The 27,152-nt window shown below is 46.3% G+C and overlaps 1 protein-coding gene across 1 annotated transcript in view; it reads right to left on the bottom strand.

Moving 5' to 3' along the window:
* The window catches only part of RXFP2 (relaxin family peptide receptor 2), a 1,449,053-nt gene that overhangs the window by 959,840 nt on the left and 462,061 nt on the right, over positions 1-27,152 (bottom strand). Inside the window, exon 2 of the mRNA XM_078657149.1 lies at positions 248-385. Coding sequence (XP_078513275.1) covers positions 248-385 — 138 coding nt within the window. The remainder of the gene's footprint in view (positions 1-247; positions 386-27,152) is intronic.

Raw genomic sequence — 27,152 nt, 5'->3', positions numbered from 1 at the left:
CATCTGGGTTACACATCAGGAAGCGTGCATACCAGAAATAGCAACACTATAAGAGGATGTTTCCTCAAATGCATGGAGACATTCATCATATAAAAGGAGATCTATGCTGCTCCCTAGATCATTTGATATTAGCAAGGACTGCATTCACGAGATCTGAAGAGTCTTTTTACTTATTTAGTAACCTTTTGCATTTGCAGCCAATGTATATTTTATGAACATCAGTTTTCATACCAACAACTATACTCACCACAATTCTCTTCGTCTGCCCCATTTTCACAGTCCCTAACACCATCACAGTGAAAAGCCCTCGGTAAGCATGTTGTAAGGTTGCCGCATGGGAAATAACCCATTCTGCACACAGCACCGCCTTGGTTGCCTCTGGTTACTGAAGATGAAACAAAAAATGCAAGAAAGTTATGGAAATATTATTTTTGCTCTAAAACATATAAGACAAGTTAACAGACTGCAAATCAATTCATTGATACAGAAAATGTGTAAGTGCATTTCAGATACATCTGAAAGTAAAGTGAACAGTAAAAAAATGGAATGAAAACAGTCTCAAAATAAATGATCAAAGTGAATAAATGCGATAAAACAGTGACTAATAAACCTTCAAAATAAACACATTAGTGATATTTAGAGAACTACTGATGCTCTTAAATAAGAGACTGCAGAAGGGAGGCTGCAGCTGCACTTCATCAACGCCAGGGGGTGCATAATAAGGATCTTGAATTCCCCGCAGTGCGCGGCACGCTTACTGGACTACATCGCGCATAAGGACCTGCAGTAGGGAGGCTGCAGCTGCTCTAAATGAGAGCCAGGCGGGCGCATATAAGGATCTTGAATTACCAGCAGCAACGTGACCCAATTTTAGACATCATTCAGAATGGTTTGATTTAATTTAACCGACTCCCTTCTCATATGGAATGCCACAATGTGATTGGTGCTAGACGAATTATATCAGAACTAAAAAGGGCCTCCATTTCATTCTGGCAGATATAATTTGAGCAGGTATGAAGGAGGAAAATAGCCGTTTGTAAAAGCTGTCCGCTATACGCTGGAGGGTGCCAATGTTTGTCATACCTCACAACCCTGCCTCACAGGAGGCCACTGATATTGCTTTGGCCTTGTAAACTTTTGCGATCTCCGGTAGTGGTTTGGATTCCAATTTTTTTATGTAAGTGAAGATGGACATAATGCTCTTTTCAAAGGACAGTCCTCTATTTGCTATTCCACGTTAGATTTTCATTGAAAAGAATCCTAAAGTAAGAGAATGTGTGGACCAGCTCCAGCCTACGTGTTTCTATATGAAGTGAGGGTAGTTTCTTCAACCGATTCCCTGCCACGAGAACTTAGGTTTTTGCCTCCTGGACCTCTCGGCCACCTTCAACACCGTCTCCCACCACACCCTAAGCATGAGTCTCCATGACTCTGGCATCCGCGACAAAGCCCTGGACTGGATCTGTTCTTTCCTCACTGGTAGAACACAGCAAGTTAGACTACCACTATTCCTCTAACAACACAAGGAGATCATCTGCGGGATCCCTCAGGGCTCTTCCCTGAGCTCCACCCTCTTCACGTCTACATGGCCCGCTCGCTGTCATAGTCAGAAACCACGGACTCAACATCGTCTCCTATGCTGACGACACCCAGCTGAACCTCTCCCTCACAAACGAGCCCACAATCGCCAGAAACAACTTACATGACGGGATGAAGGCCATCGCCACCTAGATGAGAAACAGCTGCCTCAAGCTCAACTCGGACCGAAGTTCTCATTCTGGGACCCAACACCTCCACGTGGAAAGGCTCCTGGTGGCCCGCCGTGTTAGGAACACCCCACACACACACCGACCACGCACAATACCTCGTAATCATACTTGACTTCTCGCTCCCCATGAACCGGCAGATCGACAAAGACAAAGACCTTCAGATGGATACCCATTGAGGCTAGAAAGATGGTCACCCACGCACGCATCAGCAGTAGACCTGACTACGCCAATGCACTCTATGCAGATGTCACCCAGAAATTCCTCAGGAAACTACAGAACGTTCAAAACACTGCAGCCAGACTGGTCCTCAACACCCCCCCCCCCCCCGCAGCCACATCGCTGAACACCTTTTAGAATGCCACTAGCTCAACAAAAGTGTCACCTTCAAGTTCCTCACACATGCCTACAAACCTCTCCACAATGCTGGACCAGCATACCTGAACCACTGCCATTTCAGGTACCCATCAGACACCCCCGCTCCCCACGGGTCCTTGCCACCATCCCTTGGATCTGCAAGACCAGGACCAATAGAAGATCCTTTTTCTACCTCACCACCAAAACCTGGAATACCCTTCCTCTCTATCTCAGGCTATCCCCCTCGTAGACCCAACTGAGGAAGGATCTCAAGACCTGGCTCTTCGACTGAACCGCAGTGGCCAGTCGGACCTGCATCCACCGGAGCCATGAGGCCCTCACAGGTGAGTTGCCGCGCTTTAGAAGTACTGATTGATTGATTGCCTTGTTAACTCTAAGGTCCATTTGTTTCATAAAAAGGGTATAGGCATCAATTAGAGTCTGCAGAGCCATGCCGGTTCTGGCAATTAACACTGCGTCATCTGCGCTTAGGAGGTTAGGGATGGGGGCTGCGTTTATGTGTGGAATATCTCAGATGGAACTTAACAATGCGGCCTCCACCCCATTGGTGTAAAGTGAGAAGAGAAAAGAGGTCAGGATGCACCCCTGTGTGCCACCCCTCTGAATTTTAAACTGTCTCAAACATTCCCCCGCCCTACCATACCGGACACTTGAGGATGCCTGGAAATACATCTGATGAATGAAAACTAATATTGGTTCCTCTATACCCATTGTGCCCATCAGCACAGTTTGGAATGTGAAACACAATCAAAAGCTGCTGAGAGGTCCATAAAGCCAGAATAAATATTAAGCATGAGCGTAAAATCCGTTCCGCTCGCGGATTTTGCGGATTTTGGGCAAATTTGCAATCCGCGAACTCTCGCGAACTTGCCGAAAATTCGTAAAATCTGTGCGAAGCGGATTTTTTGCTTGGTCGCACTTGCCAACTAGAATACTATACAATTTTGCGGGAGTAAACACTTGCGAACACGTAGATGCGGCGGTCAGCGACAATCTCACAATTGCGAAATTGCAAAATTTGCAATTTCGCACAAGAAATCCACCAGCAGGCAGCATAAACCTTGAAAATTATGATTTTTATCAGAATAACTCCTCAGGTTGACATTTGCCTGCACTTTTTCTTTGCAAGGAGTCCCTTTTGGGGGGGGGGAGGAAGGAAGTGCCCCACAGTCTCCAACTTCCTGTTCCTGTCCAGCAGGCTCCTCCCAGTGCTTTCTTCATGTGCTGGTCACTTTGATTTGGATCTTGACCTGGAAGGATTACTTTTTGTGGATGCTGCTGGATATTTGGATTTTTGCTAAACTGAAAGCACTCAGCAGGTGCAAAAGTTCAATCTTATCATTAGTAACTATTCCCTGTAGTGCTTCCTGAGGGGCCCCTTCAGAGTTCATTTGCCTACTTGCAACTATTCTATGACCCTGCTCTGACCCTCACAGCAGGCTCAGAGAATAGCTACAAGTATACAACAAAGGTCCTCTAAAAAAATTACACTGCAACAGAAAGCAATTACAGACAAAACTGAAAGCACTCAGCAGGTGCAAAAGTTCAATCTTATCATTAGTAACCATTCCCTGTAGTGCTTCCTGAGGGGCCCCTTCAGAGTTCAGTTGCCTACTTGCAACTATTCTATGAACCTGCTCTGACCCTCACAGCAGGCTCAGAGAATAGCTACAAGTAGGCCACAAAGGTCCTGTGAAAAAAAATTGCACTGCAACAGAAAGCAAATTACAGATAAGGAAGCAGGTGCCAGCCAGACTGGAAGTTTAAATTCAGTGACACATTAATCAACCCCAAATTAATTCATGTCAGTTGAAGCAGGGCAGGTGTGCTTGCTTTTTTTCACCCCCATAATCTACAGTGATAAACCAACCAGAGGGTGGCAGTGATGTACCAGAGGGTGGCATGGGTGGCAGTGGTGAAACAGAGGGTGCTGTGAACCTGTGATGATGAACCAGACGTAGAAACAACATAGTCGCGGCCATTGCGAGCCGACAAGTAAGTTCGCAATTGCGAACTGGTACACAACCCTCGCGAACTGGCAGAAACCCTTGCGAACACAAAAAAAATCCGCAAATTCGCGAGAGTTCGCGGAATTTGCGAATTTGCGGATTGCGAATCCGTAAATACGCAAGTTCGCGGATTGCCAATTCGCAAAATCCGCCCATGCTTAATAAATATGCCCCTTCTTGGCCACTGTATATTTCGCCATTATCAGGCTTAGATTTAAACACTGGTCAATGGTCTCTCTACCTCTTTTAAAACTATATTGCACTGGGATAAAGGGATTATGCTGCTCCGCCAAGTCCTGTAGCCTGTCAACAGTAGTCGGCCATTCATTTCGAGGTCCCATCTAATAGTGTGATTTGCATGTAAATACAGGGCAGTGTCTTGTCCCCTTTTTAGTAAATGGGAATAAGCATACTTTTGTTCCCGGAATCTGGAGATGCCAGTTTACATATGAGTATTTGTTAGAAGGCAAACCCATACGTCTTGATGGACTAAACAGACATCTATCAGCACTTCATCTGGCTCCGGGGCTTTTGAGGGAGTACACTGCTATATCAAAATCCAATGGTTCCCTACTTTTATTCTGGTAAGCATTACCAGATGTGGGGAGCTCCTCTTCAGTTGTTTCAAGCATTTCGCTGAAGTGAGCCACTGAACGCTTACTCTCCTACATGAAGCTCTAAAGTAGCGTCTTGGTCATTAGGAAGGAAGGGAGCATTTATCTCTTTCCAAAAGGCGCGACAATTATTTGTTATCGCTGCTGCTCGAAGAGCTTCCCAAGCTTCCTCTCTTAAGTTTTGTAGTCCGATATTATGTGCCACTCTATACTGCTTGCACAGACTTTGTACTACTCTCAAATCTCTTGGGGAATCACTAAGGGCAGCATGTATATTTTTCAGAGAATGAGTTCAAGCAGAGTCAGACCAGCGAGGGACAGGTGCCTGATTAGAGTGTGTGTAGGGCATGTAATTAAACTTTTTATGTAACCCAATAATGCTTCAAAGGCCTTTATTAGTTATATTGGCTCGGGAGTATTATCTATGAAAATAAGTATTTCGGTTTTCATCTCTGCCATTACCTGGGGAAAAAAATCCTCTTTGTTAATTTTCGCCCACTTAAGGGGGTAACCGTTCATTCTTGTTATTACTGGTTTGGGTACCTTAACCCTTAAGTGCTTGGGGACCCCCTTCCATTAATAAATGCCTATGAGGGAAGCGTAAGTTTACGTAGTTGGTTTCTATATGCAGAAACCGATCACTGAACCCCTCTGATGCTAGAATGTAATCTATGGTCAAGCCGGTCATCAGGTTCCCAAAGGTCTTTTCCCGCTGCCCTGTCTTTGGGTGATTTTTATTTAATATGACTGTGTTCCTCAGTACTATAAGTCTGTTGTTGCCCGGGCAAAGATTGGGCCGAGAGAGGGCCCGCCTTCGCCTGTCATCGTTGAGGCGGGCTATTCGTTGTCAGTTGGTTTGTCTCTCCTCTGCAAGCTATTATGCCATTCAGCGATATCAGTGACTCACTCCCTTTTGAACGGGTAAGAACAGGGCACGAGTCGGGGAACGCGCAGGTGGACGGCATCGGCCCACTATTTCCACAGGGTGAACGCCGTCCACCCTGCCAAGAATTTGGGCCCCACTTGTCTGCTTTCCATCTGCAACAAGCAACAATGTGCAGGCGGGGACGGGGCTTTCTTATTTAAGACTCCTGCTGGGCCCATAACAAAGGCCAAATTTGAGGTGTCATCAGGCCTCCTTTTGTGAGTCTCTTGGCGGGGAGCAGGCAGTCATGAGCCTCACACCTACATGCAAATGAAGCGGAGGGGAAACAAAGGTGAACACTTCACACATTCTGAAAAAAGGCAGCTTTTCACTTTGTTCAGTCCCTGTTTAGGAGATATGCATACACTGTAAGAATGTCAGATGTGTTGGTGTTTCCCAGTATTTACACACAGCAAATTGCATTTATACAGAGTTTACTACACCTGAGGAGGCGTTGAAATAATTAAGTCCCAATATTTTTTCTTGTGTAGCCCTACTCATCCCAATGCAGGGTGTAAGAGTGCTTTACATCAACAAGCGCATATTACATATACAATACATTATATACGTTTGTAAATGAATGTACAGGATGTGTTACATAAAACTGGGGGATAGCAAGGTGTAGAAGTCACATATCATCTTCCATAGCTCACTGTGCTATTATCCTCGCAATGTGCTCAAACGTACACAAGATAGAACTGCTAAACATATATGTGAGATCTTTAGATCTGATGTCACTTCTTGTGATGCCACTTCCTGTAAAGTCGTGGCTTGTGATGCCACTTTCTATGATGTCAATTCCTGTGATGCCATGTGCCATGTCATGCTCTGTGATGTCATGCGCCCTGATGTTGTGTGCCGTGATGTCGAGCGCCGACATGTTGCGCACCGTAATGTCACTTGCATACTGCCTAACCAGGTTAGTCCCCCCACTTCTTTTTTTAGGACTTGTGCCCTGGCTAAGAGACATGAATTTTTCTTCATACTGCTAAATCTTTGACTGTGCTAGCAACTGGAGTGACTTCACTGAGACCCTCCACACTGTGTAAAAAGTGCCGAGATTTCATCTAACTAGGAAGATCTCTTACAATGTATTCACAGCAGAATGGGCAAGAGAAAAGCATCACTTAGTCCCCAAGGGGCAAAAGGGCACAAGAGGGCAAGAAAACATTCCGTGGAGAAATGTGTCTTAACTGTCATGGACAACCTGAAAGAGGAGGTGGAATCATTACTGGGGGAATAAATTAAATCTCACCTCAAAGGAGCTCCTTGGGCAAAAGAAAATAGAAAACATTTTTGAATAAAAGAAAACATTGCAGTCAGTACACAAGGAGAGAAATCTCCCCACCACTCGAACAATAGATTGTGCGACCTGCCGCACAGATAAGCCCCCGCTGAGAGACATGCAATCCCACACCGAGCCTGTAGTATTTCCCGATCCTGCTACAGTTTCTGGACTCAAAGATTCTTCAGTGCAGCAACCGCAGACAGAAATATATGAACTTAAGTCTATGGTTACCAAACTCCTGGACGTAGTGACGCGCTTAAATAATGGCAAACTGATCCACCCGTTAGAGATGACCCAAGTGCAGGGGACTACTGCACCTGCTTGTGAATCATACCCACCCAGAAGCACCCATCCTAGGCCGAGAGCTCTCTCTGAAGACAGTACTCGAGCACCTATTAGCTCCCCCATCTCTTTCTTGCCTCTTATACACTCTTATTTGTCCATCTTTCAGCCCAATATGTCTACAAGAGATTTCCACTTGATGAGTGCTTCAAGAAGGACATGCTCCAGTGTTGGAAATATGCTACCTGACCTACGAGGGATGCTTCTCTTTCAGGATCTGACCTTTTCCAAACTATTGCCCCACCCTGCCGTTTTTGCTAATAGTGAGATTTTAATGGAAAATGTCTCTAAGTTAAACCAGTAAAGAAAATCCTTTGCGGATACGGAATCACTAACCAATAAAGTAATGCCTGGATCAGAAGTGTGCAGCCCGGCTACTCAGTGATCCGGGATGACATAGAGAGTATAAAAGTTACCCCCACTCAGGCAATAACTGGGACTACATCAAAATCACCTTGTCCAGCACTACTATATAAAACACCATTCTATCACTTGGCCTCAAATATGGCCCTCCATTAGGGTCAGTGATTCAATTCAAATCCGCCCCCCCCCCCAACTAGTTTATCTCCGGTGGCTCCACTGGGAAGAGAGGACGCCCAATTGCCATCTTCTAACACAGTGGCTATATTGAGCATACATCAATAACTTCCACTGACAGTTATACAATTGTCCCAAAAGTTCCTAACCCTTAGATTTCATCTTACTGGTACGATGGAGCCCAATCTGGAGACTCATCTCTATCCAACTGAGGCCAGCTGTCCAATGCACCAAGATTAACTTTTAACCTCTGATAATCACTCCACCCTATCCCCCGTGTGCATACAGAACGTCTTGTTTGCTCTACAAATATCTTGGCCTATGCAGAACTTATTTCCAGCCAAAATAACAACTCCAGCCGACAAAATGACCATGAAATCTCAAAGCCAGGTAATTTGATGGTTGTTCCTGGAATGTGGCTGAATTAAAAAACAGGCTATCTGACAGCGATTGGAGTCTCTTCATTGACAGTTTTGTCATTTGTTTACTCCAGGAAACCTGGATAACCACTCATGCATTTAGACCCGGAGACAGATGTTCCAAGTTATGGTCAAGAGTGCCATGGTGTGCCGACAGCGGGCCGGCAGTGGGTGGGCTGTGCACATGGGTGAACATTTCGGTTCAGGGTTTGGTCAAAGTAATTCCTAGCCCATGTCAGGATATATTGATTTTGAATATAAGGCCTTTCAGCAACCATAGGGAATCCCCCACATTGTGTTTTCTGGACCAACTCTTAAAGTCTGTAAAGAAAGACAAATCGATCTTAACGGAAGGTGATTTTAATATAATTTTGAACCTTCTCCATTAACTAATGATATTGGCAGAGAGGATGATGCTTACTGGGGTATTTCAGCAATTGATAGCACACCAACCAAACATCTGACAAAGGTAGCCTTCAAAGTGGTAGATGTAACTCTCTCTCAGGGTATACGAGGGTGGAATGGGCACTCGATTACAGATAGTAAACCTGTGCCCACATTCAGGAGGGGATGTTATAGAAACCACTTAGACTATTTTTTGTATTAATCTTGAAACTATGGAAGGAGCTGGTTGACTTTAATGTGACATCAAGAACAGAGAGTGACCACAATTTGTTGGCCCTTTTTTTGGAGGGGCCGATAATAAACAGCTGGCAAATAGATTAACAACAAGGGGTGGTGATGGACAGAGTCTCTGAATTAAGCAGAAAACTCTCACCCAGTCAAGAGATCAGGGCTAGATCCAACACCGTTTTTTAGCTCACTGCATCATCCCAGTTTCAGAACCTGGCTGTATGCAAATTAGTCTGTTCCTGTCCCAGTGCATGATGGGAACAGGGCAAACCAAACTACAAAGCCAATTCTTACACTGGAAAGGAAACAAGCTACCGGGGACCGGTTTCTGGCATTTCAGCCTCTTCGGCCCGGCTTGCTTGAATCCTGATGGTGCAGTGAGCAAGGGACTCATGTCTGAGCATACCCTTCCACGCTTAGGGTGGACAAAATAATTAACAACAAGGGGTGGTGATGGACAGAGTCTCTGAATTAAGCAGAATACTCTCACCCAGTCAAGAGATCAGGGCTAGATCCAACACCGTTTTTTAGCTCATTGCACCATCCCAGTTTCAGAACCTGGCTGTATGCAAATTAGTCTGTCCCTGGCCCAGTGCATCATGGGAACAGGGCAGACCAGACTACAAAAGCCAATTCTTACACTGGGAAGGAAACAAGCTTCCGGGGACCGGTTTCTGGCATTACAGCCGTCTTCGGCCCGGCTTGCTTGAATCCTGATGGTGCAATGAGCAAGGGACTCATGTCTGAGTATACCCTTCCACGCTTAGGGTGGACAAAAATATTTACAACAAGGGGTGGTGAGGGACAGAGTCTCTGAATTAAGCAGAATACTCTCACCCAGTCAAGAGATCAGGGCTAGATCCAACACCGTTTTTTAGCTCACTGCATCATCCCAGTTTCAGAACCTGGCTGTATGCAAATTAGTCTGTTCCTGTCCCAGTGCATGATGGGAACAGGGCAAACCAAACTACAAAGCCAATTCTTACACTGGAAAGGAAACAAGCTACCGGGGACCGGTTTCTGGCATTTCAGCCTCTTCGGCCCGGCTTGCTTGAATCCTGATGGTGCAGTGAGCAAGGGACTCCTGAAATGGCAGAAACCGGTCCCCGGAAGCTTGTTTCCTTCCCAGTGTAAGAATTGGCTTTTGTAGTCTGGTCTGCCCTGTTCCCATGATGCACTGGGCCAGGGACAGACTAATTTGCATACAGCCAGGTTCTGAAACTGGGATGGTGCAATGAGCTAAAAAACGGTGTTGGATCTAGCCCTGATCTCTTGACTGGGTGAGAGTACTCTGCTTAATTCAGAGACTCTGTCCATCACCACCCCTTGTTGTAAATAAATAGATTTAGACATGGAGAGCAATGACTTAATCATAATCAACAACATGAGGAATGTTAGATCGTCACCTTAAAATCTAATGGTGTAGCACTAAATTGTATCTCTGCCAGCACTTGTACTGCCCTTGACTTGTTCTGAACCCATACGACCAGCCCTAGTAGCATCCTGGAGATCCATAACACATTATCTGAGAACATTTGAGGGTCTTCTGTCAAATCTAGGGGCAGGAAAGTTTGCCAATTGAAAACTAATAAGTGGATTGATGTTAACTGTTGACTTAAGAAGCAAGACCTCATAGAGCTGTCAGACTAGGTGATAGAGGAGCTTTATGGGAAGCTAAAAGCTGCTATAGATTAATAATTCAGTTTGCCAAGAAGGCATGGGCTAAGTCCACCATAGTTAAATTACTTGAAGTGGCTAAGAGTAGGACTCCAAGCTTTTGTGGCAGCTGATCTCGCATGAGGGTAAGATGGGGCACAAACGGCCAGAGACTTCCATGTCAGCCAGTGACTTGGAGAATCATTTTGGAACACTTTATTTTTGTGAAGCCATGAGTTTTCTTCCCCTGCCTATCAGTTCCCAACCCATCACCTCAATTTGCACTGAACAAACCCTAACTCTCTCCCTAGCTGTCCCCAAAGCCGCCTTGAAGTCCCAGAAAGCAGGAAAGGCACCAGGCCCCGTTAAAATACCAGATGACCTCTATTGTTTTAACCTTGACCTATGGTTGCCAAAAATTAACACCTTAAGCAATGCTATCCTGAAGGGAGGCCCAATTCTGGAGACGTGGAGCGGGGCCAAGATAGTTCCCATCTTCACGAACGGATTACGCAATGTCCAGGGCAACTAGTGCCCGGTTAGCTTAATAGCCAACTTTACAAAAATATTTTGTAAACAAGTATAGGACAAAGTTATGGCGTTGATGTCCAAAAAATGGGAAAGGAAGGCCTTTACATTGCGTTTGTGGATTTACACACCACTGTCGATTTGGTACCAAGGGCTAAGCTGTGGCAAGTTTTATGCTGGATGTTGTTTATCCCTTCTGATTTGCTATCCATCATTGTACGTTTACACACACAATATTTATGAAAAGGCCCGCAGTAGCCCAGACAGTGAACTTACAGGCAAGATTGAAATAAACAGAGGGGTGCGCCAGAGGGTGCGTGCTGGCTCCCATGTTATTTCTACTGTTTATCAATGGGTGTGCGAAATCTTTACTTAATTCTGAAAACAATTCTCTCACCCAGGCAGGAAAGAAAATCCCAGCACTACTTTTCACTGAGGACACTGATCTGATTTCCCAAAACACCCAGAGACCTACAGATTCTTGTTGACAAATTCAGCCACTTCTGCACATAAAATGGGATGAAAATTATTGCAACCAAAACTAAATTTGTGACTTTCAACGCAAAGAGGCCGAACAGGTGTATGATCACCGAAGAGGTAGGAGGATTTACAATTTTGACCCGCCCAACCACCCTGCCATTGTGTATGCATTTTGTAAATCGTTTTCTGTCATACACGTTTATTTAAATGGTTTTCTGTTGCTGGTTGTCACTTGGACAGGTGGCAGAGTTGGAGGAGATAAAGACAGGCAGGAAGGGTTGGGGGCATTAGGAATAACTTCCGACAGAGGGAAACAAGGGAGAGAAGTGGGAGGCAAGAGGTAGGCAGGAGATGGAGATAGGGGTTTGGGGAGGAGGATCAGGCCAAACAAGGTTGGGTAATAGTTGCTATGGGGATATTGCTTAGGGGCGGAGGGTGTTATTTTGGAACGTGTTTGTATTATGATCTGTATGCTAATTTATATTGTACTGCCTAGCTGTCCAATAAAGCGGCCTTTTACCCCAGATTTGGGACTTGGACTTGCCTATTGCCCGAGAATCAGTTGTCAGGGAAATCATCAAAGACCTGACGTGTTTTTTCTGCTGAATGCAGCTGAAATATTCATGGAAAGCAGCGGGAGAGAATACGGAATTACTATGGAACTGGACCTAGAATTACTGATCTCCCCAGAAATGCCACATTCTTTTATTTTTTTTGTAGTTTTATGGAGCGCAAACTCCAATCGAAGGTATTGGAGGGCTATGCACCAGTTACATTACACAAGGACTCATTCATTTTTTTTGGAGGCACAGAGAGAGTAGGGACCAGATGTAGGTAATCCTAATTTACCGATTCTAAAATACTGAATTTTACCGATTCAGTATTTTCGTATCGGTAAATGCTATGTGGAAAAAAATTTGGTAAGTATTACCGAATCGGTAGGATGCGGTATTTACCGAATTGGTATTTACCGATTTGGTAATTCCCATTCATTCCAATGGGCCTGGAGGCCCAAAGGAATGAATGGGATTTACCGAATCGGAAAATACCGATTCGGTAATGGTGGAACACATTCAAGGGTGGCAGGGTGTCCCATTGACACCCTGTTGCACCCCTGATTCGTGCATGTTTGCACATGTGGCACACATACATGCCCTAAGAGCATGTATGTCTGCAACATGGCACTTTTGGAAATGCACAAAAATGCTTTTCCACAGGTTTTCGATATTTGCCACCAACTTTTAGTTGGTGGTAAATACCAAATCCTTAACTATGCAATTCTCTCATTTGAGTGCTCCTTACATTGCAGATTTGGTAATTTACTGATTCGGTATTTTAAGGAATCGGAATTTTAGCGATTACTTAAAATACCAAGTCGGTAAATTACCGAATCTTTAAATTGGGGACCTACATCTCAAAAGCCTAATACCGGTCGGTAACGGCCGAAATTCGGTAATTTCGGCCGTTACCGACCGGTATTAGGCTACCTACATCTGGCCCCTAGTGATTTGCTCAGAATCACAGGATGTTGAGCCAACCCGAGACTCTAACCCGGTTCTCAAGTTCCAAAGTTGGGAGCTCTGGTTGTTACTCCTCATCCTCTCCCGATGACGGCATCCCAACCGCCGCATTACGACATCACCACAGGGCTGGTGGTATGTCGGCGGCGCAGTCATGGTGGCGGCATGCTGGGGCTCTAGGAAAGAGCCTGCAACCGATACGGGTCATGCTACAATGCCTCCGGCTAATCGGGTGCACTGTTTCCTGAAAGCACGGTGTGCATGAGAAACAGTGCGTGCAACCGTGCCGATGCCCAAATGCGATGTAGTGCGCGCAACAAAATTTATTTTATTTATTTATATGTTTACTTTCCTGTAAACCTCTGTAATCCATACTTTACTACCCCCCCACCCTGCCCCTCCCCCTATCACCGCCCGGCAGGTACTCCCACTACCGACCGCGGCTGCTAGTACGGGCTTAATGAATGCATGAATCATTTACCTCATAAGGAGGTGTGAATTGCCCATTTATTTATTTTATTTATTTATTTTATTGAATTTATATTGCGCACAGCTACCCGCAATGGGTTTCCCGGCGCCAGGGACAGACTGAAGAGAGAAATCAGGTAGGCGCAAAAGAAGTCATAAGAGAAAGGGAATCAAAACAGAAAAGTCTTCAGCTTTTTACGAAAGGCCAGAAGATTAGTTTCTGTTTTTAACGCCAGCGGGAGAGCATTCCACATCTTTGGTCCAAGATATGCAAATGAACGGCCTCCCATTTTTGCCAGTCGGATTCTTGGAATCAGGAAATTGCCATTATTAGATGACCTTTGCTCGTCCTCCTTCCATTATTTGGCCTTGCCATCTGGTGCTATTAATATTTGATGTAAGTGAGTTTTAGGACCATTTTAGCTGTCTTTATTAAACCAGAGACTTGATAAATCTGGACATTGCTTCCACATGCGGGTCAATGCATCACTAGGATCGACTTGATGGAATTCTTTTGATTGAATTTCATGAGCACCCTTCAACTCCTTAGGGCTTAATTGTTATTTCATCATATACCTTGTTTCTTTACAGGAAAATGTTAATTCCCTTGACCTTGATTTTTCGGGGTTATGGACAAGTAAGTTAAACTATGAGTTTGCTCGCTTGAATTCCCTTCCTGGCCTTCATCCCTGAAGATGCGCGCCTTCCCTTCAGCGGCCTGACAATGGTTTGGTGCTTTGTATCTTTGCCATGGCAAGAGTCGCTTGCCTTTACACTATATTGGATTTGCTGCTTGAACAGTCAATTGAATATATTCTTCCTGCAACAACAGATTTCTGTGTTGCGCTTTGTGGTGCCCCAGATTTGCCTGTCGTTCATTTCTCCTCCCTATTAGCACTGCTGATCTGCTCAGCTGATTAATTCTTCAAAAGCAGCTCAGCAGAAGAAGCCATTCCTTAAAATGAGCTTTTAAGCAGAGTTTGTTAATTGGTTGGTAAGTTATGTAACCTTGTTACTTAATTGGCGTGGGTTATTTTGTTGTATATTATGTGCTCGTGAGTACAAGTTTAGTGCAGTTTTATGGGCATTCCTTCTCCAGAATCTCTGTGTTCTGATTATAGTCTGCACCAAAAATTGACTTTTTTGGGTTATGTTCGCTCCTTGATGAATGTGATGCTTTTAACTAAGTCCCTTCTTTTTGTAAATTCATACCGCTCATGTACAGAACAGATGAATAGTTTTCATAGATTAAATGGTGACACTTGGACATCTTGTGGCATTTAACTTTTCTATAAGTGGGAAACAATGCCGAAAAACTAAAATAGTGCAACGACATGCCGCCTCTTTTTCAACCGAAAGAGTGTCTGCACTGCTGGATGCTAGGACCACTGAAGTCTTATCAGCATATAATCAGTCTGTACGTGCTAAATTAGAAAAGTCAAACCTTGACAGCACCAGCTGCCACCTGGACCCTATGTTCAACTGATAGAACCGGGAGAGAGATAGGGTTAGTTCTAATATGGGCAAAAGAGGTAATAAAGCTTTTCGAACCTTGAGTTTTGGCCACACATTATTCAACATTATATATTATTTCTAATATTCAAGGTTAACACGTTTTATGATAGATTTTGAATTTTTGAAAATCACTTTGTCCTTCTTTCCCAATATTTTCCATACTTCAGTGAGTTAACTTCCTGTAATAAGGCAACATATATTGCCTTACACGCAAAAACATTTTGGTTCCTTTTTAATTACACTGCAAGATCATCTTCCGTGATATGGACAAATGCAGCAATGACCAATCTAATGAGCAATATTATTTGCCTCTATGGGAGGATCCAGACCATGCTGTGGGTTTCCAGGCAAAGACATTCTTGCTACTGTTATAGGAATGATTGTAACATGTCTTTTCTCCAAGGAAATTGTTTGGCACTGTGAGAGATCTGGATGAATCATTTAAAAGAGCAAGAGAGGCCACAGAGGTTTAGAGCTCCTGGGCCGGTCAAAAGTATCAAATATTATCCAGGATGCGAAAACCCTGACAGAGGGGCAGAGAGGTAGTGTACCTGTAGGTCCCCTGACATGCAGATGCTAGGACTTTTTAAGGAGGGCCTGGACCGTGGTGACAGGAGATGGGTAGCCTGGACAAGCGGGAAGTCCTCGGCTGTGCCAGAGGTGGAGTAAGGTCCCTTGCCACCTGCCGAAGGGTACTTCCTATACTGGGTCTGACAAGGAGAGAGCATGGTATGTCCTTGGAGGCAGGTGGAAGTGCTGAATACCCCAAGGGTGAAGTTGAGTGGAGGAGACACTGAGAAGAGGTCTCTGCACCCCTGGCTGCAATGATTGTCGGCGGCCCTGCAACAAGACCCGCTGGGCGTGGGAATACCCAATACTGAGAGGTGAGGAGTGACAGTGCTCACTGGGCGGCAGTAATAGCTATCCTCTGGAACAGAGGGAGGAATGAGGTGGGATTGGTGGTTGCCCCCACCACTGATCTTGCACACAACTACACATAGAACCTGCTAGGGCCCAAATCTCATAGGAGAGGTTCCATCCGAATTTAGGGGTGAGACCAGGATTTGAGTCCTAAAGCAATGAAAGTATACTCTGTAAAATACATGGGTAACATTCAGCTCTCGAAGGCCAAAAAGGCAGTGAATAAACAGAGTGAAAGAGTAGGAGCTTATGCAAGGCCAATCAGAGCAGACACTGTGTGCTGGTAGAGTGCCTCCGGACTCAACTGAAGATACAGCCGGGACACTAATAGACATAGGAGGGGATGCAAAGCTGGATGTGGGCTTTTTCAGGTGGTATCAAAGACTAGGAAGCCTTTAGATAAGAAATCAAGAATTTTATACTTGCTAGTGAGGAATTAGTCCAGGTTTTCTTTTTGGAAATGTGAGTCTTCCATCTGTCTTATGGTCCCAAAACGATCACTCTATTGTTTCCCTCTTTGTATGTATGTATTGCGACTTATATATCGCACGTATCACCCGAAGGCATCAAGGCGCTTGCCTTGGGAACCCGTCCTGGCTTTTTCCCTGTGAGATAACCCCTACTGGGTATCCCCAGGGTGAAAGCCAGGCATCCCGCAGCGGGTGGGCCGCCGTAGTGGAGATTAAGCAACTATTGCCCAGAGTTGCAGCGTGGGACCCCATGATTAGAATAGGCACTGAGACGAGAATTATCGAGTCCGTGGACATTTTGGGCTCAGGACCCTGCCGCGTCGGGAATTGAACCCTGGTCCCGGGCCAGACCTCTGCATCAGGGTCTGCCGCTCTAATCAGTGAGCCACACTCCTCCTCCTTTGTTTTTAGGGTTTCCTCCTCGTGGGCCTGGTCTTATCTCAGTGTCCAGAAAATAGGAAGAAGGCTTTGGTAAGTAATGGTCTGCATTAAATTGCTTTCATTCCCTATTCCTTTTCTGTCTTAGACCTACTATGATTTCTGGATGCCTTTGATCTGGTGGATGCTTGGAGATCTCAACATCCACTAGGCAATCAATATTCTTTCTACTCAGGGGTGCAACATACTATTCCATATATTGAATTTGTCATTACACAAAGACACTCCCTGTACAGATTTATAGCATCCCAGTATCTAGCAAGGGGAATATCAGACCATTCACCACTGAGAGTAGATTTCAAAGGAGGACGTACAAGCACCCACAATAGGTGGAAACTGGATGTTAAAGACTGAAGTTTCACGCAGTAATTAAGGGACAGTACTGACCTGTACTTAACACAGACCAGAGCAATGGTAGAATCTCAGGTGACTTAATGGGACACATATAAGACTGGAATTAGGAGGCAAAAAATATCTCTAGTGGCCACAAAAAGCAAAGCCAGGTGAGTGGAAGCAGATCGTATTGGATGGCAAATTCTAAGATTCGCAGCCAAATGTGCTGAGGGGGGCTGAACATACTGGGCACCAAGTTAGAATAAAGCAACAAGAATACAGAGACACTGTGACTGGTGTAGCCTGGAATGACCATGTAACCACCCAGAGTAGGCTGTACAATATTGGAAATAAGGCAGGGAAGCTATTAGCCTGACTGCCGAAGCTTGATCATTAACATAGATGGAATTAGGAACTAAGTGTAGGAGGATTCCGATGCGGTTTGGAAATCATTCAGACCGAATCGGTTTGGGAATGGTTTCTGACCGACTCGGATCGGGAGAGTCTGACCGACCGATTACGATGCATCCAGATACGATTTTGTCAGAATCCCATTGACTTCAATGGAAGCCTATGTGCTGACCGAATGCATATGATCCCATCGAAGAAAGGGTGGCTAGGGTAAATGGCCACCCTGTCGCGGGCAGCCCCTGGTGCCTGCCACATTGTGCATGGCTGGTAAGGGGGGAAGGCTCCTCGTGCAGGGGGCCTCACTATGGGCCCCCAAAGTCTGATTCTGACTGCCGATTCAAGTTGGACATCACGATTCGGAAAGGCTGTAGAATCCAGCATCGTAATCGGTAGTTCAGAAACGCCGCCAGTAGGGACGTATGAGTCTGCTCCGTACGGCTCAGTCATTACGAATGCCATAGGGTTCAGATTGGGATATTCCTAACGCCTAATTCAAATCATAATTGGTCGGTTGGAAACCTTTCCAATTCAGTTGGAAAGACACATTCCCCATCTGATTCGGACGGAGCAAATGCAGTTAGGAGGCCTTTCAAACCGCATCAGAATCGGCCCCATAATAGGGGCTTTCTCCGTAAAGTATAAGAATCTTTACTGCAAGAAGACTAGAGAAAGAGTACAACAAACCCATGATTTTCTCAAATATATTAACGTGCCTAGATTGTTGGGAGATGGAACAATGGAACTAGAGGTGGAGCTCATGAAGTGGCAATTTGGGAAGCAATAAGGAACTACAATCAGGAAACGCTCCTGGTCTTAACAGCTTCCCAGTGGAGGTCTGCAAAGGCACTGGAAGTACTTTGACGCCCAACCTGAAACACATGCTTGAATGAGCCACCAAAGACGGGGGTTCTACCCTTTGATGTCCCTACGCCTACAACACTTGTACTACATAAACAAGGGAAACCTACTGATGACTATGATGCATACAGGCCGAAACTGCTACTAAACATGGAAACCAAAAAGCTTGCTACGGTACTGGCCATTCAGTTGTGCAGGGTGATCAAATTATTATGTTATATTGTTTGTAAAGCGCACAGCTGCGCCAGCAAAGGGGCGTCCCGGCGCTAATCCTGTAGAAGAAACTAAACTGAATTCAGGGAGATAGACAAACAGAAGAAGGTTATTTAAAAGGAAATAAATGAGTTTTGATGGCTTTCCTAAATTGGAACAGCTCCTCCATTTCCCGAATATGGAGTGGAAGAGTGTTCCATAATTTTGCTGCTAAGAAGCGAAAGGAGCGACCGCCCACCCTGCTTCGATTGAACCAGGGTATCTCAACCAGGTTCTGACCTGCCGAGCGTAGAGCCCACATGGGCACATACATGTTCAGCAGTGGCCCCAGCATTATAGGGGTAGACTGTCTTAAGATTTTAAATGATATACATAAGGTCTTAAACTGTATCCGCTGAGCTACTGGGAGCCAGTGAAGCTTCCGGATAGTAGCAGAGGTAAGGCTAAAACGTGGCAGGCCTACTAAGGCTCTAGCAGCCTCATTTTGAATGCGCTGCATTTGGGCAATTTCCGCTTTATTAGCACCTAAAAGCAATGAACATGCATAGTCCAATCTGGACAGCACCGTAGACTGGACAATCAACTGCCTGGTAGCGGGGTCGAAGAATTTCAAGACCGGTTTCAAGCTGCGTAATATGCCGAAACATGTGGCGGCAACCTTTTTTGTTTGGGTACAGAAGCTTAGACCTGAGTCTAGCCAGACTCCCAGATTTTTCACTTCTGTCTTCGGTGTAGGAACTTGTCCCAAAGTAGATGGCCACCAATGGTCCCCCCATAAATCAGTATTTCTTCCGACCAATAACACCTCTGTCTTAGCAGCATTTAGTTGTAGACAATTAACTGTCATCCAGTCTGCTACAGCGGCCAGACCAGTTTTGAACCTAACGTGATCCATGGTGGCGTCATCTGTAAGGGCAACCACTAGCTGCGTATCGTCAGCGTACAACACGATGTTAAGTGCATCTGTATCAGTAAAGATATATGCCGGATAGAAGTACTTGCCTAAATCTTAGACGCCTCTTTGGATGTTTGACTTATATAAGGGATGTGCAGGAACCAACAGCAGATGTGTAGCTAGATGCCACTGAAGCTTTTGACGTCTAAGATTGGCCATGTTCGAAGTGGTGATCTGGATGAGATATGCCCAAACTACCTAACATGGTTAAGATTGCTATACACTGCTCTGTTAGCAAGGGTAAAGCTCAACTGGACATAATCAAATTCATTTCCACTGGAGATTGGGATGAGGCAAGGATATGTGCCGTCCTCAATGCTATTTGTTTTGGACTTCGAGCCTCTGGCCTGTTGGGTTTGAAAAGATGCATTAGTAAGGTTCCTGTGTTGGGACACACCATGGGATGAGCTTGTCTTGATATAAGCAGAGGACATCCAGTAATAGATTTCAAACCCAGAAGCAACAGGTGATCGTCTGCTTCAGATGTTAACAAGTTTTGACAGACACTCAGGATATAGTATTAACTGCGGAAAAATCATTGTAATACTAGTTAAAATGGTTGCCCGATGATGCATTTTAATGTCCATTCATTATATCGTGAGACAGTTTCCAATACTTAGGCTTAAATATAACTTGGAGCCAACAATAGTTTGTGAAGAGAAATGTATATGTAATATTTAATAAATTCAGAGGACATAAAGCACTGGTGATTTTTCCTGTTGTCAGTTCTCAGACCACCGGCAATGTTCAAGGTGATAGTCTTGTGAAATTTACACACGTCTTTCACAACACACCATACTGGGTTCCAGAAATGGTCTTTAGAATGAGAGATGTGGAACTGAGACTGCTGCTCTTGGAACACACTTTAATCTCTCTCTGATCACGCCAAATCCTCATTGAAGGCATGTGAAAAAACTTCTAGACACTTATAATGGGATGGAATTCCAATTTAAAAAAAACTTTTTGTGATAGGATACATTAAGAGAGGTGGGCACTCTGAAGGGGTCCAAAAAGTGGGACATGATCAGAATTAGCAAACTTTGGGAAATTTAGGAAAAAGAGGACACACTACATTTGAAGAGCTTTAGAGAAGAATATGAACTTTCAGTCGTACAAGTATATACAACTTTGCCATGCCTTAGTGGCCCACATACCTAGGAGGAACTACCAAATTAGAAGACAGCCTCCTCCCGCCCAGCGCCACGACCCCTGGACCATGCACCATCCAGGCTGCCCACATCCGATATGACGCCAACACCCTCGCCGCACTCAACCTCGGACGACCCTCAAGCTGTCACAAGGCCGCCCCCAAGTGCACCCATGGCCCCTTCACCTGCCGGAACTGCAGCTTCTCTTGCATCGTAGACACCGAGACAGCCGCCGCAAAGGAACCCATCCAGCTCCATTGCATCCTGCTCAACACCCGCTCCGCACGCAAACACGCCGTCGAGTTCTGGGAGCTGCTCGACTCCACATTGCCTGACATCGCCGTCCTGACCGAGACCTGGATGAACGAAGCCTCCACCCCAGACATCGCAGTGGCCATCCCCGACGGATACAAGATCACCCGCAGAGACCATACCAACGGCGTCGGCGGAGGAATCGCCATCATCCACAAGGACACCATCAGGATCTCTACCAACACGACCAACACCCTCAACACCGCCGAACACATGCACTTCCAGATCCACACGGACCCCAACACCACCCTGAGGGGCACCCTCATCTATAGACCACCAGGACCCCGCCCCCAATTCTGCAACTCCATTGCCGACTTCATCAGCACGCACGCTCTGACCTCCACCGACTACATCCTCCTCGGCGACCTGAACTACCACCTGGAAAACAACAACGACAGCAACTCCTCCACCCTGATCGACAACCTCACCACCCTCGGCCTGACACAGATCGTCACGACACCTACCCACATCACCGGCCACACGCTCGATGCTATATTCTCCTCCAGTCCCCACGTCGCCTTCAGCCAAGCCACCGAACTCACCTGGACCGACCACCGCTGTGTCCACTTCACCTTCCAGAAACCCGTCTCACACCACCGCACCCTACAGATCCCTGGACGCCACTGGAGCAAAATCACAAAGGAACTTCTGCAAACACACCTCGCACTCAACCCCCCGACCAACCCCACCGACCTCGAGGAGGGGGCCCGCACCCTCAGACTCTGGATGGAGGACTGCGCCAACACCTTAGCCCCAACAAGACAACACGTCCACAGAGATACCAGTCAGAGATCAAGCTGGTTCACCCCGGAGCTCCTAGCCTCCATGCGCACCTGTTGGAGACTGGAAAACGCCTGGCACAAGGAGAAAACACCCGACAGCCACGCAACCACCACCACCTCATCAGGACCACCAAGAAAGCCGCCTTCAAGAACCGCCTCGACAACAACGCACACAACAGCAAGGAGCTCTTCAACATCGTGAAGGAACTCTCCAACCCCAACTCCTGCACCAACGACATCCCCCATCACAAGCCCTGTACGACCCCCTCGCTGGCTTCTTCCACCGCAAGATTACCGACATCCACGACAGCTTCAATCCTCAGACGGACCCCGCCAACCTCACCACCCGGCCCCACCGATACCCACCAACCACGACTACCTCACCGCTTGGACCAGCGCAACCACCGAGGACACGAGCAAAACAATGAGCTCCATCCACTCAGTCCGACCCTCTTCCCCACCACATCATCAACAAGGCCGACTGCGCTATCGCTCCCCAACTGTGCAACATCATCAACCTCTCATTCAAGACCGCGACCTTCCCTGAGAGCTGGAAACACGCCGAGATTAACGCCCTACTGAAGAAACCCAAGGCGGACCCGAGCGACCTTAAGAACTTCCGGCCCATCTCCCTTCTTCCGTTCCCGGCTAAGGTCATCGAAAAGATAGTCAACATCCAGCTCACACGCTACCTAGAAGACAACAACATCCTCGACTCCTCCCAGTCGAGCTTCCGCAAGAACCACAGCACCGAGACCGCCCTCATCGCCACCACAGACGACATCAGACTCCTGCTCGACAACGGTGAGACAGCGGCCCTCATCCTCCAGGACCTCTCTGCTGCCTTCGACACCGTCTGCCATCACACACTACGCACACGCCTCTACGACGCAGGGATCCGCGACAAGGCCCTGGACTGGATCACCTCCTTCCTCTCCGACAGAACCCAAAGAGTTCGCTTCCCCCCCGTTCCACTCCGGAATCACCAAGACGATCTGCGGTGTCCCGCAAGGATCATCCCTTAGCCCGACGCTCTTCAACATCTACATGGCCCCACTCGCACGCATCGCCAGACTCCACGACCTCAACATTATCTCCTACGCCGACGACACCCAGCTGATCCTCTCCCTCACCAACGACCCCTGCACCGCCAAAGCCGACCTCCACCACGGCATGAAGGCGGTCGCCGACTGGATGGAAGAAAGATGGCTCAATCTTAACACGGAGAAGACAGAGATCCTCATCCTCGGACCCAACCCCTCAGCCTGGGACGACTCCTGTTGGCCCACTTCCCTGGGCACCGCCCCCCCACCAACCAACCACGCACGCAACCTGGGAGTCATCCTCGACTCGAAACTCACCATGACCAACCAGATTAACGTAGTCTCCTCAACCTGCTTCTACACCCTCCGCATGCTCCGCAAGATCTACAGATGGATCCCTACCGACACACGAAAGACCGTCACACACGCCCTCATCAGCAGCAGGCTCGACTACGGCAATGCCCTCTACACCGGAGCCCCAGCCAAACTCCTCAGCAGACTTCAAAGAATCCAGAACGCCTCTGCATGCCTGATCCTCGACGTCCCCCGCCGAGACCACATCACCCCCCACCTGAGAAACCTGCACTGGCTCCCCATCGACAGAAGAATCACCTTCAAGCTCCTTACCCACGCACACAAGGCACTCCACAACACCTGCCCGGCATACCTCAACAACCGACTTTCATTCTACACACCCAACAGGAGACTACGCTCCGCCGACCTCTCCCTGGCCACCGCCCCACGCATCCACAGAACCACCTCCGGAGGCAGGTTCTTCTCCTACCGCGCCGCCAAGACATGGAACTCCCTCCCTCTCCACCTATGGCAGACAGAAGACCCTCAGACTTTCAGGAGACTACTCAAGACCTGGCTCTTCGACCACTAGCTGCAGCCCCCCCACCCCCCAGCGCCTTGGGACCCTCGCGGGTATGTAGCGCGCTCTATAAATTGTTTAATTGATTGATTGATTGAAAATGTATACCCCTCAAATATAAAAAACATAACAAACAACTCACCTCACCCACTTGTAAAGCTGAAAGTGAACTTGGAAACAGATCTGGGACCATTCCTACAGAAAGAATGGGAAGAGGTGACAAGCTCTCCTAGGTCGGTGTCTCTTTTGGCATGATTTAGCCTAGTGTAGCTGGAAATATTTCATAGAGTATACCTCAACAGGGAGCACCTAGCTCAAATAAGGAAGAGCAATGTGGATATTGATAATGGGGATGTGGACAAATAAGCAGTTTTGTGCATAGCATGTGGGATTGATACTGCCTGGCACAGTTTTGGAAGGGAAGGGGGGTGGGGGGTGGCGCCTGCCTGTTCTCATGCCAGACTGTTTGTAATGGATGTATGGCAAGTTTCTGCTTTCCATAGCCACCCAAATACATGTTATAGGGTGTAGCTAATGGTGGTAAGATGTAATATAGCCGGCCAATTGTGGGGTGGCGAAGCTCCGGAGCTGCAAATGTGAAAACCCAAGTGGCAGTTCATCTGCTATGGTTTAGGAGTGTCTGCCCCCCCCCCCAAAAAAAGTCAGGAAAATAAAAATAAAACAACACTCGTTTTATTTCTCCCTTCCTGTCATCTTAGGGGGTGAAGCCTGTGGGGTGACAACACAAAGGGCAATGGTGTGTGCACTCCCTTCACTGCACATGATGGTTTTGCCGTCCATCTCAAGCCGGTCAAACTCTCATGCACAGTAAAGCTCTCTACAACCCCAGCTACTTTGCTGGGGTTGGAGAGAGCAGGCACTGACTCCAAGTCTGTCCTGGAGCACTAATCGAGAGCGCTCAGGCCAATCCTGAAGCTGCCCTCATGCGAGTAAGGTAAGGTACATATAAAAAAATATATATATTATAATTTTTTATTTCCTTCCTTCCTTCGCGACCCCTATGCTCCCCTAACTCCCATGACCGCACCACCACTCGTAGCAAATACCGGCTGCTACTGGAACAACTGATATGGACTAGTGTATGCTAACGGAGAAGTATATGTGAGAAGGTAGAGGATATTCAAAGAAATGTTATCATATGTGCACCCAATGGAAATCTACAGTGGGATTCTGTGATTGTGGTACACGGAATGCTAATAAAAGGTGGTGAATTATTTTGAAATACTAATATGTGCTTTTTACAGGGTTGTGCTAAAGGTTTGGGGAAAACCAATAAGTGTGCCTGTGCCATTCTATGCTTCACTTGTATGTATTAAAACAATAAAAAGATTTTAAAAAAGAGAAAGGAATGGGCTACCCATTGGCATGCCAAAACCATTGGCTACAGTATTATTAAGGCATGCATCACCAGTATCATACAAATGTTTTATCCCCATGACATCTGAGCTACTGCATAGCTAATAGTAGGCCAGAGAATGCCATATTAGTTACCAGTATTCTTCATACTCATGGTCGTAATGTCTTTGTCCCATTCATCACTAATGAGGTATATCTACTCCACAAGTGAGAAGTAAACAAGAAGAATGCTATGTATACACCCCTCCCATAATGTGGTAGCCTATAAAGGTTATACTGACCCAGCATTCTTCCTTGAAATCCCAAGTCGCCACCAACAGAAAGCTGGGTTCACGGGAGGAAGGGAGGAGCGTGAAAAATAGGAGTAGGACAACAGGACCAGGAGTAATAAAGATTACTGGTAAGAAATATGACATTACCCCAACTCCCCGTAATCCTCGGCCCATTCGTCACTAATGAGGAATATCAAAGCAGCCTCAAACCAGCTGTTAAGCGCAGCTTCACCAGTAAAGAAAAAGAGCACATAGACCACGGTTGATTGCAAAACCCCAAACTTGATTTATTTGAGAAATGCACATGAAAGGAACTTGTGACAATGCAGATTGCAGCACACCCACACCAAAATTGCTACCATCTGACAGCACATTATGCAAGCGATAATGAAGGACAAAATAAATAAATGAAAAAGACTTATATAGCACAAGCAGCTGCTCCACAAGGAGCGTTCCGGCGCTGGGAAAGAGTAAGACTCAGTTACGAGAGTGGGCAAGAAGAGGGACCGTCAGCATTAGGTCTCTCTGAATAGGTGGGTCTTCAAAAGACTATTGATAGAAGTCTCAGATGTAGCACCTCAAATGTGATCCGGTAGTTGATTCCAGAGATTCAGAGATATTTAATCGTATGGAGGCAGAGCAAGTTTTGGTTAGCTGAGCGTAGGGCTCTGAAAGGAAAGTATCTTTTTATATTAACGCATAAATATCCAGGACCTTTCAGTTGAGTGGCCCTAAATGTTAGTGCCAGAGATTTAAATTCTATTCTATGCTTGATTGGGATCCAGTGGAGCCGTTTTTTTAAATCCCTTCCAAAGAGAATGCCTTTTGGGAATGTTCAGCACTAATCCCGCTGCGGAATTCTGGAATCATTGTAGTCTGCATAGCAATGCTTGAGGGCAACCCAGGATCAGTACATTGGCATAGTCAAGTTGAGACATGATTTGTGAATGAACAGTGATTTTTGTGGGGTGCTCTGGCAATAATTTGATAGTCTTTCTTAGGGTGTTCAGAAGGGAGAAACAGACTCCTGCAGTGGCACCAAACAATGGCTTGAAGGAAAGGACCTTGTCTAACTTGACTGCCAAATTATTTGCAGTAGTGGATGGCACTGGGGGATGTTACATTTCAGAAGGCCACAAGTGGGCCAAATCCAGTATGAAGGGGGGATCGGGATTTCGGATTTTTCAGAATGTGAGCAGAGGCCGCTTTTGTGCATCCACCCTGCAACTGCTGATAGGCAAGCCTGGAAGTTGGCTGAGACCGAGGCGTCAAGCTGTTAAAGTCAAACATCAACTAGGTGTCATCGGTGTAAGTAACAACATTGAAACCGTACTCTTGCACAGTCATAGAAAGAGGAACCAACTAGATATTGAAAAGGGATGGGCCTGAGGCCAAACCCTGTGGAACACCACTGATGACCTCATGAAAACTCAGTGTACATGGGGGAGAAAGACTGCCTGCTTGCGGTTGGAGAGGAAGATTTAATCCATTTTCGCACAATGCCACCAATTCCCACTTTTTCCAGTCTTTGCAGGATGATGGCATGTGACACCATGTCGAAATCCACTGACAGGTTTTGCAGAATTACAATGGTATTGGTGTCTGAGCCGAGGTGGGTTTTCATGAACTTGGTCACCTCCAGGAGTGGCGTCTCTGTACTAAATCCA

The sequence above is a fragment of the Lissotriton helveticus genome, chromosome 8 (assembly GCF_964261635.1).
Source record: "Lissotriton helveticus chromosome 8, aLisHel1.1, whole genome shotgun sequence".
Lineage (NCBI taxonomy): Eukaryota > Metazoa > Chordata > Amphibia > Caudata > Salamandridae > Lissotriton > Lissotriton helveticus.
The sequence above is the reverse complement of the archived record's forward strand: the minus strand, read 5'-3'. Positions and strand labels throughout refer to the sequence as shown.